The sequence below is a fragment of the Chlamydomonas reinhardtii genome, chromosome 3, assembly GCF_000002595.2.
Source record: "Chlamydomonas reinhardtii strain CC-503 cw92 mt+ chromosome 3, whole genome shotgun sequence".
NCBI lineage: Eukaryota > Viridiplantae > Chlorophyta > Chlorophyceae > Chlamydomonadales > Chlamydomonadaceae > Chlamydomonas > Chlamydomonas reinhardtii.
The window spans coordinates 3,643,821-3,656,332 of record NC_057006.1 but is presented as its reverse complement, the minus strand read 5'-3'; the positions used below and the strand labels follow the sequence as shown (position 1 = coordinate 3,656,332).

The following is a 12,512-nucleotide window of genomic DNA, read 5'->3' as shown; positions in this document are numbered from 1 at the left end:
CGAGTGCCGTCGGCAGTTGAGAATTGCAGCGAGAGCTTTTCTTTCCCTCGCTGTTCTCAAAGCTAGCCTGCAACAAACTAGAAAACTATGGAAAGCCGGATTACAATTTCGTGGTCTCACGGGAGCTGGAAGCTCTGCGCTAACTGCCGGCACGCGCAGGACAATCCGGAAGCGCCCCGGTTTACCCAACCCTGGGCTTATTGCACTCCACTGAAGGCATACGACGTCATGACCTCATGGACTGATGCGTTAGAGTACCCTATTTGGCTTCACCAACAGTCCCCGGACTCTTGCCAAAGGAAACTCAGCCGCAAAAACGCGATGCATACGCCCGCATCCCGCCAAAAAACTCCTTCCAAAAACTGGACTGAGCCCACACCACATCATACAGTCCGTTCACTTGTAATCCGCATCCATACAGTCCCAGCCCGGAAGGTCGTGTTCGAGTTCAACTGCCATGCCCGCTCGACCCAAAGGCCACACACATCCAAACAGCCGTCACATCGCTCACCCACTGACACTGGGTCGCTTCGCTTCGGGGACTCAACCCAAACACACAGTACTATAACCTACTCCATAAACTGTTGCACCACCATCCCTGTCCTGCCACGGCAGCCGCCCTTTGTCACCGCCGCGACGGCAGCCGGTTGGCCTGCGCCCATGGGTCGTAGCCCACCTCCTTCATGACTGTGCGCATCTCCATCTCGCCCGCCTTCTGCTCTATGAGCCGCGCAATGTCCTCCACGCTCATCTCTGCCGTCTGCACCCGCCGCGACTCGTTGTCAGCGAACGTCAGGTCAACGTAGGCGCGCCCCGACAGCCCCTGCTCGTCCACCTGTGTGGGGCCAGGCGTGTGTGCAGTGGTTTGATATGTGCTGGGTCGAGATGGGTAGAGGGATGGTGGATGGGAGGAGTTGGAGGGAGGGAGGGAGGGAGGGAGGGGAGGGTGCACATTGGGCGCAGTGCACGGCTGGGCAGGTAGGTGGGTGGCCGTGTGCCGGTGGGGGAACGCGAAGAACGCCGCGGCGATTGTTGTGGCGAGCGGCAGCTCGTTTGGGAAATCGTGGGCCGGCATGCTGGGGTCCGCAGGCACGACCCAAACGGCTGTGCATGCAGGACCCCTCGGGGCTTGGAGTATGCAACCGTCAGAGCCCACTGGACACCACCTGGACCGGCGCGTGCCCGGAAGCCCTGCTCCAGGAGCGGCGTCCCCCCCCGCCCATCCTCGCCTCGCCTGCAAGGCCTAGCCCGCCCGTCCCCTGCCACCTACGTTGAACTCCACCACGCATGCGGGGTTGCTCTTCTTTGCTGCGTTACTGCTGGCCCTTTGGAGCAGCTCTCGTGCTGATGCCGCTCTCAAGTCGCCGGGCGTGAAGGACACGAACACCTTCTTTAAGTGTTTAAGCATCTGGGCGGCCTAGCGCTGCTGTAAGCAGCAGTATCGCAGCTAAAGGCACGGCGTTGGAGAAGGATTGATGCGTGTCGTCGCCAGGTTGCAAATGAATGAGCGGCGGTGATACGAGATATGGCTTTCGATGCAGATTATTGCACAAGTACCCATCATCACTTCACTTAGCGGCCTACACGGAATGGGGAAGCCGAGTTGGATCCAAGCCCCATTAAAAAATGGACGCTGGGTATGCCTAATTCTCAACTACATAACCACTTGCTCTTGACTGTCCGTGCGCTAGGACCACCAGCGAACAGTAGCGACAAAACTGTGTGCGTCGCGACCGAGCTGTTGACCGACGCAGCGCTACTACTGCTGCAATGGCTTGGACTATACAACACGAGTGGTAATAGGACTTCTGGCGCAAGAGCGCGTTGACGCTTTGCTCGGTCAGCGTAGTGCTACCTGACAAGCATGGACACTGAGTGCCTTGCCGCTTGCGGAGCTGGGTCTGCCGTGAAGGTTGCAGTCAGGTGCGTTTATGCATGGGCGTGCTCTAGGACCACTGCGTGCACAGAGGTCCCTGGGTGGCTGCAGCGCGTGAGCGGTCAGCACCGTACTCAGTCTCTTCGTGTGAGGCGGCCATGGTCCTTCCGAGCACGGACACGGTCTCCAGTCTCCTCTTCCTGGCACACTCTACACTCTGCCCTTACCACGGCTGCGCAGGGTCCGACCGCTCATAACGCGGGAGCTGCTGCAAGGCAGCCGGCCCTGCATCTCTGCAGATGGGCCCTGCGTCACGGTTGGCCGGGACCGGCGCTTCACATTTGACCATGCATTTGGCCCCAACACCAAGCAGGTGCGACTGTGGCCGCGAGTGTCGCTCCTGTATACTCGACCGGGACCCCTTTACAACACCAGCTGCACAGGCCTCCTTACCTGGGCCTGCATGAGCTGCCAGCAATGCACACTGCCGTACAAGTGTGTGTATAGCTCCACCGCACGAAACCGCACCCCATCAACCCCTCGCCATGCCCACAGGAGCAGCTGTACAGCGAGATGGTGGGGCCGCTGGTGGAAAGCTGCTTCGACGGCTTCAACGTGACGGTGCTGGCGTACGGCCAGACCGGCAGCGGCAAGACCTTCACCATGGGCACTGGCGAGATGGCGCCGGGCGGCGAGGAGGGAGCCCTGGGCATCGCGCCGCGTGTCATTCGGTGGGGCTGGGCTGTGAGAGTGGGCTGTGAGGGTGGGCGGGTGGTTGCGAGGCAGTCCAGCGCGCTGGCTGCCTGGCTGGCTGGCTGGAGGGAGGGCTGAGGCGGTCAGGGAGCTGCGGCACTTGATGGGCTGGTGTGCCTCTGAAGCCTTCCGTTCTGGCGCCCCGCCCCACCCGCGCAGGCACATCTTCCAGGGCATCGAGGCGCGGCGGGAGCAGGCGGCGTTCTACGTGCGAGCCCAGTTCTTGGAGATATACAACGAGGTAAGGTGGTGCTGAGGCAAGCTGAGTTAATCCCTTTTTATGGGTGGGGCCTGGGGCCTGGCCGAGGGACATTGGCCAACCTTACGCCGCGTCGTTCTAGTCCTTGTGGCACGAAGAGAAGACGGGGACAATAAGACGCGCTTGCACCAACTGCTGCCTCGTGTCACCCCAGGACGTTAAGGACCTGCTGGCGCCGCCCACGGAGCAGGTCACAAAGGTGGGCAGTGGCTGGGGTGGCGGGAGGAGTATGCGTGAGCAGTCCGTGGGGTGGTGAGAACGGCTCCTATATCGTAACAGGACCAAATACTGCGGAATGCAAACGGCTGCACATGCAGCTGTGATCTCAACCGTGACTGTGCCGATGCCGCCGCACACAGTGGATCTCCCGGGACGTGGGCTCCTCCCAGTCGGCCGGCGGCGGGCTGGGCGGCACGCAGGCAGCGCCGGGCGGCATCTCGCTGCGCGACGCCGGCGACGGCACCATCATCGTGATCGGCGCCCGGGAGGAGCCGGCGGAGTGTGTGGAGGACCTGCGGGAGCTGCTGGAGCGCGGCATGGCGGCCAGGCGGGTATCTCAATGATTTTGGGGTTGAGGGGCTGGGGGTTTGGGTTTAGTACTGGCGCTAGTTCCACATGGGCTGATTGGAGCTTGCAGACGAGGGGCAGCAAGTATGGCATGTCCATCGCGTATGAGTCGTCATCCGCATACTGGTATTGACTGCCGGCTGCCTTGTTATGGGTGGATGTGAATGCACCTGCAGGGCCACCAGCAGCACGCTGGCCAACGAGCAGTCCTCTCGCTCCCACGCCATCCTTACCATCATCATTGAGCAGCACTCGCTGGTCCACGCCTCGCTGAACAGCAGCACCAGCAGCGGTGGGGGCAGCGGTAGCGGCGATGGGGCTGGCGGTGTGGGGCGCGGCAGCGGCGGCGGGCTGATGGCGGCGGGCGAAGTCCGCACCGCCAAGCTGCACCTCGTGGTGGGTGGGTTGCGGCTGGGCAGGAGGCATCTTCCGTTCCTCCGATCGCCACATCCGGTCCTCATGCTTTTACCGCACGTTCTCCATGTGCACCACCCAGCGCCCATCTCCACCTCACGTGACTTCCTGCCTTCCATCACAACAGGACCTGGCTGGCAGCGAGCGAACCAAGCAGCTGCGGTCGTCCATGCAGGGGCAGCTGGGCGCGCGGTTCCGCGAGACCGTCAACATCAACCAGGGCCTGCTGGCGCTGGGCAACGTCATCAGCGCGCTGGGCGATGAGCGCCGCCGCGGCAGCCACGTGCCCTACCGCGAGTCCAAACTCACCCGCCTACTGCAGGTGCGACCTACCTACTTAGTGTGTATGCAGCCTCTGGACGCCCTTTGATAGATGGTTCAGCGGCAAAGCTTCCCTGTCGACACGCACGCAGACTAGCCTAATCTTTGTCGCCCTGTGGAAATGCCTACATGCCTCAGGACTCACTGGGCGGCAACAGCCGCACCGCCATGATCGCGTGCGTCAGCCCTGCTGACGAGGTGCTGGAGGAGACGCTCAACACACTCAAGTACGCTAACAGGGCCAAGAACATTCGCAACAAGCCCGTGGTCAACAGGTGCGCCGCACCACTACGGGCCCTAACGCGCCCGCTGCTGTTCTGACCACATCCCTGCTCCACCCACTCCTCTGCATATCAGCCCTCCGCCGCTTGAGCCAACGCACCAGCTCCCTAAACCAACAAGCATCGCTCCAACTCGGGTCGTCCTTCCTGTCCCCCTACCTGACCAGGGCGCTGCCGGGCTCCACGATGTCGCCGCTGCGCGGCGCTGTGCAGGAGGTGCAGCTGCAGGTGCTGCAGCAGCTGGTGGCGCAGCTGGTGGCACACAGCGCCGGCGGCAGCCACAAAGGGCTGGCGGCGGCACTGCCGCTGGCGGAGCTGATGGCGTTAGACGTGGCCGACCCCGCCGCCTGCCTTCAGGTGCTCACGCGGACCAAGGAGGTGCTCACGCGCGCGGCGGCCGCGGCTGGCGACGCTGGTGGGCCCGTGAACAGTGAGTCAGCGGCGGCGGTACACTGCTGGTTGCCAGGGCTGATGCGGTGTTTTGCACAAAGGGTGGGGCGACATGGGGCTGCGGATGCCAGCAAAATTGTGTGGCCCGGAACGGTCAACAGGAGGTGCGCTGGAGGCTGGTGAGGCTGGCGGCGTGCTTGGTGATGAGGACGGCGGTGGCGAGGCGGACACGCTGCTGGCGGGCTGCAGTCGCGCCATCGCGGGCATCCTGCACAGCCTGGCAGAGATGGAGGCGCAGGGGCACGTGAACGCCGAGGCCAGGTGCGCAGCAGGGAAGGCGACATTCGGCGTTGGGGCTGTGATGACCTTGTCCTACAGGAATGTTCATGTGTATTCTTCAGCAGCTCCAGGGCCTCCGTATGGCCTGAATGTGGAATGCTGTGTCAACGGACTGCAGGGAGCATATTCTCAAGTCACTGGATGCCTCCACTCTGGGACTGCTGCCAGCGGTTCGCTCCCTCGCGCCCGTCAGCGCTGCGGCCAGCGCCTCCGCCTCCACCTCCGCCGCCGCCACGCCCCGTGCGGGCTCCTCCTCCGCCCTCGCCACATCCTCCCACCAGCTGCACCTCGCCTTCGACCAAGCCGCCTCCGACGCACATGCAAGTGCAGGGGCAGCTGTTGCTGCATCTGCCCAGCAAACTCCACGGCCGCTGCCCCCGGCCAGCCCTCGAGCGACCGGCACCCCAGCGGCAGGTGCTGCTTCTGGGGATGAAGCGGCCACGGGCTCTGAGGGCCCGGGGCGGGTGTCGGTGCTTGAGGACCGGGTACGGGCCCTGGAGTCGGAGCTTGCGGGCGTGCGGGTGGAGCTGCAGGAAGCCAAGGAGGACCTGGAGCGTGATGAGGTCATCTTTGCGGACAAGATGAAGGAGCTGCATGTAAGTTGTGCGTGTAGGATAGGCCAGTGGGGACACGCATACGGATGCGATGGGCGCGCCTGCGTTGCAGAATTGCCGTGCCTGCTGCGTCAGCCGCAACCGCCAAAGCAATAGCATGCGGAGGCCACATGTTTGCAATTGCTGGATCGTACTATAGAACCCGGGGCGTCATGGTGGCTTCCTGCGGGTGCCCAAATGTAGGACGCGCGCACGGGCTGCGCGGAGGCGCAACAGCGGCTGCGTGAGGCGGAAGCGCGGCACGGCCGTGAGGCGGAGGAGCTGCGCGGCCAGGCCGCGTCCCTCAAGCAGCAACTGCAGCACCAGGCCAAGCTGCTCGCCGCAGCCGCAGCCGCGCGCGGCAGCGCCGCCGGCAGCCGCAATAGCAGCCGCCCTGGCTCCGGCTGCGGCCTTCGCCGAGCCGCCGCCAGGGCCGAGCTTAATGGCCCCGGCGCCGCCACCGCCGCAGACGGCGGCGAGTCTGCCGATGGCGGGCTGTCTGATGAGGTCTTGTACGACGAGGAGCTGCTGTCGTACATCAGTGATACGGAGTACGGCGAGCAGCTTGTGATAAGCGGCGGCGGCCCCAGCCAGCGCGAGGTGCTGGAGAGCGACGCGGCGTTGCGCGAGGAGTTGGCGGCGGTGCTGCGGGACAAGGTGCGTGCATGTGCGTGTACAATTTCTGTGTTGTAAATGTGTTGGGCTTCGGGTGTTTGTGGGCCAGGAGGGGGCCCAGCAGGTTGTCATTCTTGCACTGTGATGTGGTCTCGTGGTTGCCTTGTGGTGGGGCATTTAATGGCTGAGCAGCTGATGGTTGTCGGGACTCGATGCATTCAGGCGGCTGCGGAAGCAGAGCGTGCGGCGCTGGAGCGTGTCGCGTTGGCCCAGCGCACCAGCTTCGATGCCGCCCGCGCGGCGCTGGAGCAGCAGCTGAGCAGCCTTTCGGGCGACATCCTGCGGCAGCAGCAGCAGCTGGAGGCGGCGCAGGTGGCGGAGCGGGAGGCCAAAGAGCTGGCCGCCAAGTGGCAGGTGGGATGAATGACGTGGTTGCGGCTTCCGTGCCTGGCGGCGAGTCCATTCTATTGAACTATCTGGCTAACAGCAAGAATGGCAATTTCACAGCATCGGGTGAAGGTGGCAACGGGTATTAAATTATGCATATATGCTTTTGCAGGAGCGGGCGGAGGAGCTAGAGGCCGCCATCGACTCGCGGGAGGCGGCGCTGGACCGGCTGCGCTCTGAGCTGGAGGCGGTGGAGGGCGGCGCCGTCCGCAGCAGCGAGGAGCGCGCGGCGCTGAGGCAGCAGTACGAGCAGCGCATCGCGGCGGTGACGGCGCAGGTGGCGGCGCTGCAGCGGCAGCTGCAGCAGCACGCAGCTGGCGGTGACCGGCGCGACCGGGCGTCGGCGTCTGAGCGTGCGGCGGTGCTGGAGGCGGAGCTGGGCAAGCTGCGGACGCACCAGGTGGGTGGTGCAAGCAAGGTTGCGACTGGGGGCGCTGTGCGTTGCCTTGCAACTCCATTCGAAGCCCACGCCCATATTTCCTTATGCTCCTTCCACCTGATTCAGCCCTCACCCACACCAACGTACTGTATTGACATGTATTGCGCACAGTCGGATCTGAAGAAGCAGCTGTCGGAGCGCATCTCCAAGTACGAACGGGACGCCGCCGGCCGCCTCAAGGAGCTGGCGGCGCTGCGCAAGGCCGCCGCCACCGCACGCGGCCGCATTGAGGCGCTGGAGCAGGAGAACCGCGCGCAACGGGTGCTGCTGCGGGAGAAGCAGGCGGAGGTGGCGGCCGCCAACCAGCGCCTGCGCGACTCGCAGCGCAGCATGGGCAGCGGCGGCGGCGCGGTGCTGGGCGGCCCTGGCAGCCGAGCCACGAGCCCCGGACGGCCTGGGTACAACCGGCCAGGCGGCGCGGGCAGCGTGGGCGGCGGCATGGATGCGCGGGGCTCCCGCGAGGGGTTCACGTCCCCGCCGCCCGCGTATGGTGTCCTTCGGGCGTCGTTGCAGGGCGAGGCAGGCGCTGCGGCGCGGCACCGCTCGCCCGGGCGCGGCCTTCCCCCGCACCTTGCAGCCGCTGCCGGGCGCGGCAGCGCTGGCGGTAGCCATGGCAGCGGCAGCGGCGCCTCCACCGCCCGGGCGTCGGCGCTGGCCGCCTCGCAGGAGGTGCAGACGCAGACGTCCGACGCGGCGTTGTCGACGCAGGAGCAGCAAGAGGTCAAGGGCTGGGCCACGCAGCTGATGCTGGTGGTGACGGAGATGGGCGCGGTGCAGGCGCGCGCCGAGGTGCTGGCGGCGCGGCAGGCCGAGCTGCGGCAGCGGCAGGAGGCGTTGGAGCGTGAGGCGGCGCAGCTGGACCTCCGCACGCAGCGCCGCGCCGAGCAGCTGACGGCGGCAGTCGCCGCGTGCGACGCCGAACTGGCCGACCTACTTGGCCGCGTGCCCTCGCCACGCTACGACACGCCGCCCGCCTCAGCGCCGGGCACACCGCGCATGGCGGCGGCTGCTGCCGCCGCTGCGGCGGCCGCGGCCGCCGCAGCGTCAGCTGGCGCGGTTCCTGGCGGCGCGGCGACGGGGGACGCTAAGTTGTTGAAGGGCGGCGCCGGCTTCGGCGGCAACCGGGCTCTGATGTCGGACGATTGGGTGGCGCTGCAGCAGCGCATTGCGGACGTCAGCCACGCCAAGGCCAAGCTGGAGGAGCGGCTAGGCAGCGGGCGGCTGCTGGACGAGCGCGAGCAACAGGTGCAGAGCTAGGGGTTGGTGCCACTTGGGGCTGGGGCTTGAGTTACTGGGCTGGGGCTCGGGTGCGTGTGAGAGGAAGGGCAATGGTTGAGAGGGGTGCCAAAACATGCTGCTGTTGAATCTTAACCTGTCCTACCCCGCGACATAACCGCGGCTGCGTGCAACTTCGCCTCCCCGACTGCCGTACCTCTTCGCCTGTTCCTCTAACGCCGCCAGGCCGTGGACTCGCTGGACGACGCACGTGACGACCTGGACACGCAGCTGTCCTACGTGGCCGGCGAGCTGGCCGACCGGCGCGGTGCGGCGGAGCGGCTGCGGCGGCTGCGCGACCAGCTGCTGGGGCTGGGCGGCGAGGTGGGAGCGGAGGGGCTGCGTCTGGCGCTGGAGGCGGCGGCGGAGGCGGTGGGGCACCGCTCCTACCGGGTGCGGCAGCTAGAGGCGGCGCTGGCCGCGAGCGAGGAGGGCGCGGCGCGGCGCGAGGCGCAGCTGCAGGCGGGTGTGCAGACTGGGAGGGCGCGAGAGGGAATGGCGTGGGCGCCAGTCACTGCATGTGTGTGGTTTTGGAAGAAGGCTGCATGCGTGGGCCTACGACTCAAATGTTTGTGTGTGCTTCTTGCGACTGGATGTGCCACAGGAGCGGTTGCGCGAGTCGCTGGTGTCTCTGTCCGCACACCTGGCCTCTCTGGAGGTGCGTTATGAGGAGCTGCGAAAAGAGAAACGCAGCGCGGTTCTGAGATAGCACACGGGGGGAAGGGCGGTTCTGTGCACGTGTGGTCGACCATGCATCCATGCCAGCATGGCCACTTCCTCCGCACCCGTCCTAAACATGCCCACTTGCTCTCCTCTTTGCTGCCCACTCGTGCGCCCCCAGGCCACCTCGCCCAACTCCTCCGCCTCGCTCAACTCGTGGGAGCTGCGCAACCTGCTGGACATGTACCTGGAGGGAGGCAGCGGCGGTGCTGGCGGCAGCGGTGGGGCAGCACCCAGTGGCACTGGTGGTGGAGGCAGCGGGCTGGGTGCTGCTGAGGCCACTGGTGAGCTGCAGCAGCAGCAACAATGTCAACAGGACGACGCAGGCGACGATGATGCGTCGGAGCGGCAGGGGCATCATCATGGCATGGCGGCAGCGCGCGACAGCGGCCGTGGCATCGCTGATGACGTGGACCCATTCGGCAGTGTGCAGGTGCTCGCGGACGACGGCGGCACGGGCACAGGCATCAGCACGAGCGGCAATCACTCTCAGGCCATCAGCTCGCTTAGCAGCTGGGTCGCAAGCAGCAGCGACGCCGGCTCGCAGCACCAGCCGCAGCGGCAGCAGCCAGGGGCCCTGGGCACACCGCAGCGCGGCTCTGCTTCGGGCGCGGGCGGCAGCGGCGCCGGCACGCCTGTGGCGGCGCCGGGCGGCGGGATCCTGCGGCGGAACGGCAGTGTGGACTCAACCCGCAGCAGCAACTCGGGCGCGGGGTACGGCACCTCCGTTTCCGGAAAGCGGGTGACATGGGGCACTACGGCGGCGGCTGAGGCGCAACCGGGCCAGCCGGCTGCAGCCCGCCCACAGCCGCAGCTGCAGCCGTCTATTCTGGACAGAAATGCCCGGGAAAGCGCTACAGCGGGGACTGGTTTGCAAGCGGCTGCACGGCCGCCGTCAGCCCCGGGCCGGCCGCAGCACATGGGCATGCCGCCACCAGCAACAGTCGGCATGGGCGGCGTTGGCTCGGGCTCAGGTCGCTCGTCAGCGGACGGTGGCGACGACACCGCGGTTGCGGTCGATCGAAGCAGCGCCGGCAGCGCGCATCACGGCAGTGGGGATGGGTCTGGGGAGAAGCTGCTTGGCGGCGCAGGCGTGGCTGCGGGCGCCGGCAAGGCCCCGCCACAGACCGGGCTGCGCTCACACAATCCTTGGCAGCAGCAGCGGCAGCCGGGTGGCGGCGGCGACAACGACCTGATGCCTCAGGACTCGGGCCTCGCGCTGCTGTCCGCCGAGTGCTCCGCTCTTAGTATTCATGACGCCAGCACCACCACCAATAGCAACAGCAACTCCACCTACGGCCTCAGCAGTGCACACGGCGGCGCGCAGGCGGCAGGCCGGGGGCTGCCGTTCGTAGACCTGGTGCGGGGCATGCACCAGGCTCAGCCGCAGCCTGCAGCAGCGTCAGCGACTGCGGCCGCGGCCGCGGCCACCCGCCAACCAGAGCTGAGGCAAGGCGGCGACCGGCGGGCAGCAAAGGCGTCGCCGGCAGCGGCGGGCGGTGGTGACTGCGCGGAGGAGGGCGACGAGGAGGAGGAGGATGGCGGGCTCGGGTACGCGGACGAGGAGGAGTTAGAGCAGCAGGTGCGGCTGCTGGCGCAGGCAGTGGCGGCGTCCTCGGGCCATAGTCACAGCCATGGGCACAGTCACGCCTCTCAGGCGCCGGCCGGCTTCGGGCCCGGGACCACGGGCCACAGCAGTGGGCGAGGTGTGGCTGGTGGCGAGGCGGTGGCGGCATCGAGGCAAGGCACCGGGTCGTGGGCATCACAAGGAGAAAATATGGAGTTTGATCTGGTACTGCCGCCGTCAGCTGTAGCGGCGGCCAGTGCCGTGCTGCCGCCGCCGACGACAGCAGGGTCCAGGAGCAATGCAGCTGCCATGCACAATGTCGCACCCACACATGGCTACGGGCGGGAGCTTCCGAATGACGGCAACGAGCGCCAATTGCAGCAGGACCCCGAGCATGTGGCATTCCAGCAGCCGCACCAGGAGCCCTTCCAGCAGCAGCCGCAGCAACCCCGCAAACTGCTGCCCGCACCCGTCCGCAGCACCAGCCCTGTTCACAACCACTACGGCCGGCCGCAGCGCTTGGCAGACGCGCCAAGTGCCTTCACGGCGCCTGCACCCTCGCCGGCCGTCGCCGCGCTCTCCGAGGCGCTTCTGCCGTACAAGTCACACCTTCGCAGGGCGGGGTCAGGAGCAACTGCTGCCGCTGTGCCTGCGGGGCCAGGCGACGCAGGGGCCGCCGCCGGCCGCTCGGGCACGCCTGACGGCCGCCGGCTTGCATCCGGCGCGCCGCACATGAAGGTTGGCTTCGCCAGCCCGCAACACTTGCCGTCGCCGGCTGCGAATGCTGGCATGAAGCCGCGAGGTGCAGTGCAGGTGCTTTGGAGCGCGGATGAGTCGGCGTCTGCTGCAGGAGCCCGTGGGCTCCAGCAGCGGGGGACCTCTGCGGCGCCATCGGGTGCTGCGCAAGCGCAGGCGCTGCCCTGGCGGCCGGCGGCACCACCGCGTGACGCGGGGGCGGTGAGCGCTGCTATGCTAGCAGCTGCGGGGCCGGGCGCTGGCGGAGGTGCTGGGGTAAACAGCGCGGCGTTGATGCGTGCAAGCATCGGCTCGGTGGGCAGCGCCGGTGGTGGTGGTGGCGGCGGCGGCGGCGGCAGCCGGATTGACATGGATGAGCGGCAAGCGGCAATGGTGCGGGCGGCCCGGGCCCGAGGCTTTCTGCCGTGAGTGTGTGTGTGTGTGTGTGTGTGTGTGTGTGTGTGTGTGTGTGTGTGTGTGTGTGTGTGTGTGTGTGTGTGTGTGTGTCCTACAGATGCCATCTGCCGTTGGGGTAGAGTTGTTTCATATTATGCTGCTGGACCAGGACATGACGGGCTAGAAGACAGGAAGGCTGTGTTGACATGATTTATTGCTTGATTGTCCGGTGTCAAGAGTACTGCTGCCCTTCCTGTGATTGCCACGCTCTTGACCGAATTCATTTCTCGTGCTGACTTGGGGCACCTACGTGGACGATGATGACTGGTGGGATGCGTTCAGTGCCAGGTCACGAGACGAAGCGTGCCTTCATTTTGTCTCGGCACTAGTTGGCAGTCTAGGCAATGCCAATGTTCCTGCTGAGTCTCAGGAGCCTGTAGCTTGCAGACTACGAGCGCAGCCATTGGGCCCTGTCCAAGCCATTGGCTGCCTACATGTCCTAACGTAGCCGCTCAGGCAGGCAGC

At 66.2% G+C, this 12,512-nt stretch overlaps 2 protein-coding genes across 2 annotated transcripts; one reads left to right on the top strand and one right to left on the bottom strand.

The window, feature by feature from the left end:
• Positions 1-88: 88 nt before the first annotated feature.
• On the bottom strand, positions 89-1,554 carry CHLRE_03g168850v5 (uncharacterized protein). Its single transcript, XM_001703449.2, has 2 exons — positions 1,271-1,554; positions 89-835 (listed from the first exon to the last, which is right to left on the bottom strand). The coding sequence occupies exons 1-2, from the start codon at positions 1,406-1,408 to the stop codon at positions 626-628; spliced, it is 348 nt and encodes a 115-aa protein (XP_001703501.1). The 5' UTR covers positions 1,409-1,554; the 3' UTR covers positions 89-625.
• A 100-nt stretch (positions 1,555-1,654) lies between these two features.
• Positions 1,655-12,500, top strand: CHLRE_03g168800v5 (uncharacterized protein). Its single transcript, XM_043060843.1, has 19 exons — positions 1,655-1,923; positions 2,117-2,249; positions 2,432-2,607; positions 2,789-2,870; positions 3,043-3,087; positions 3,248-3,435; positions 3,632-3,851; positions 3,997-4,191; positions 4,329-4,465; positions 4,639-4,901; positions 5,023-5,182; positions 5,319-5,796; positions 5,998-6,450; positions 6,631-6,822; positions 6,968-7,255; positions 7,406-8,539; positions 8,756-9,031; positions 9,174-9,227; positions 9,411-12,500. The coding sequence occupies exons 1-19, from the start codon at positions 1,865-1,867 to the stop codon at positions 12,018-12,020; spliced, it is 7,143 nt and encodes a 2,380-aa protein (XP_042925972.1). The 5' UTR covers positions 1,655-1,864; the 3' UTR covers positions 12,021-12,500.
• The last annotated feature ends 12 nt before the right edge of the window (positions 12,501-12,512 follow it).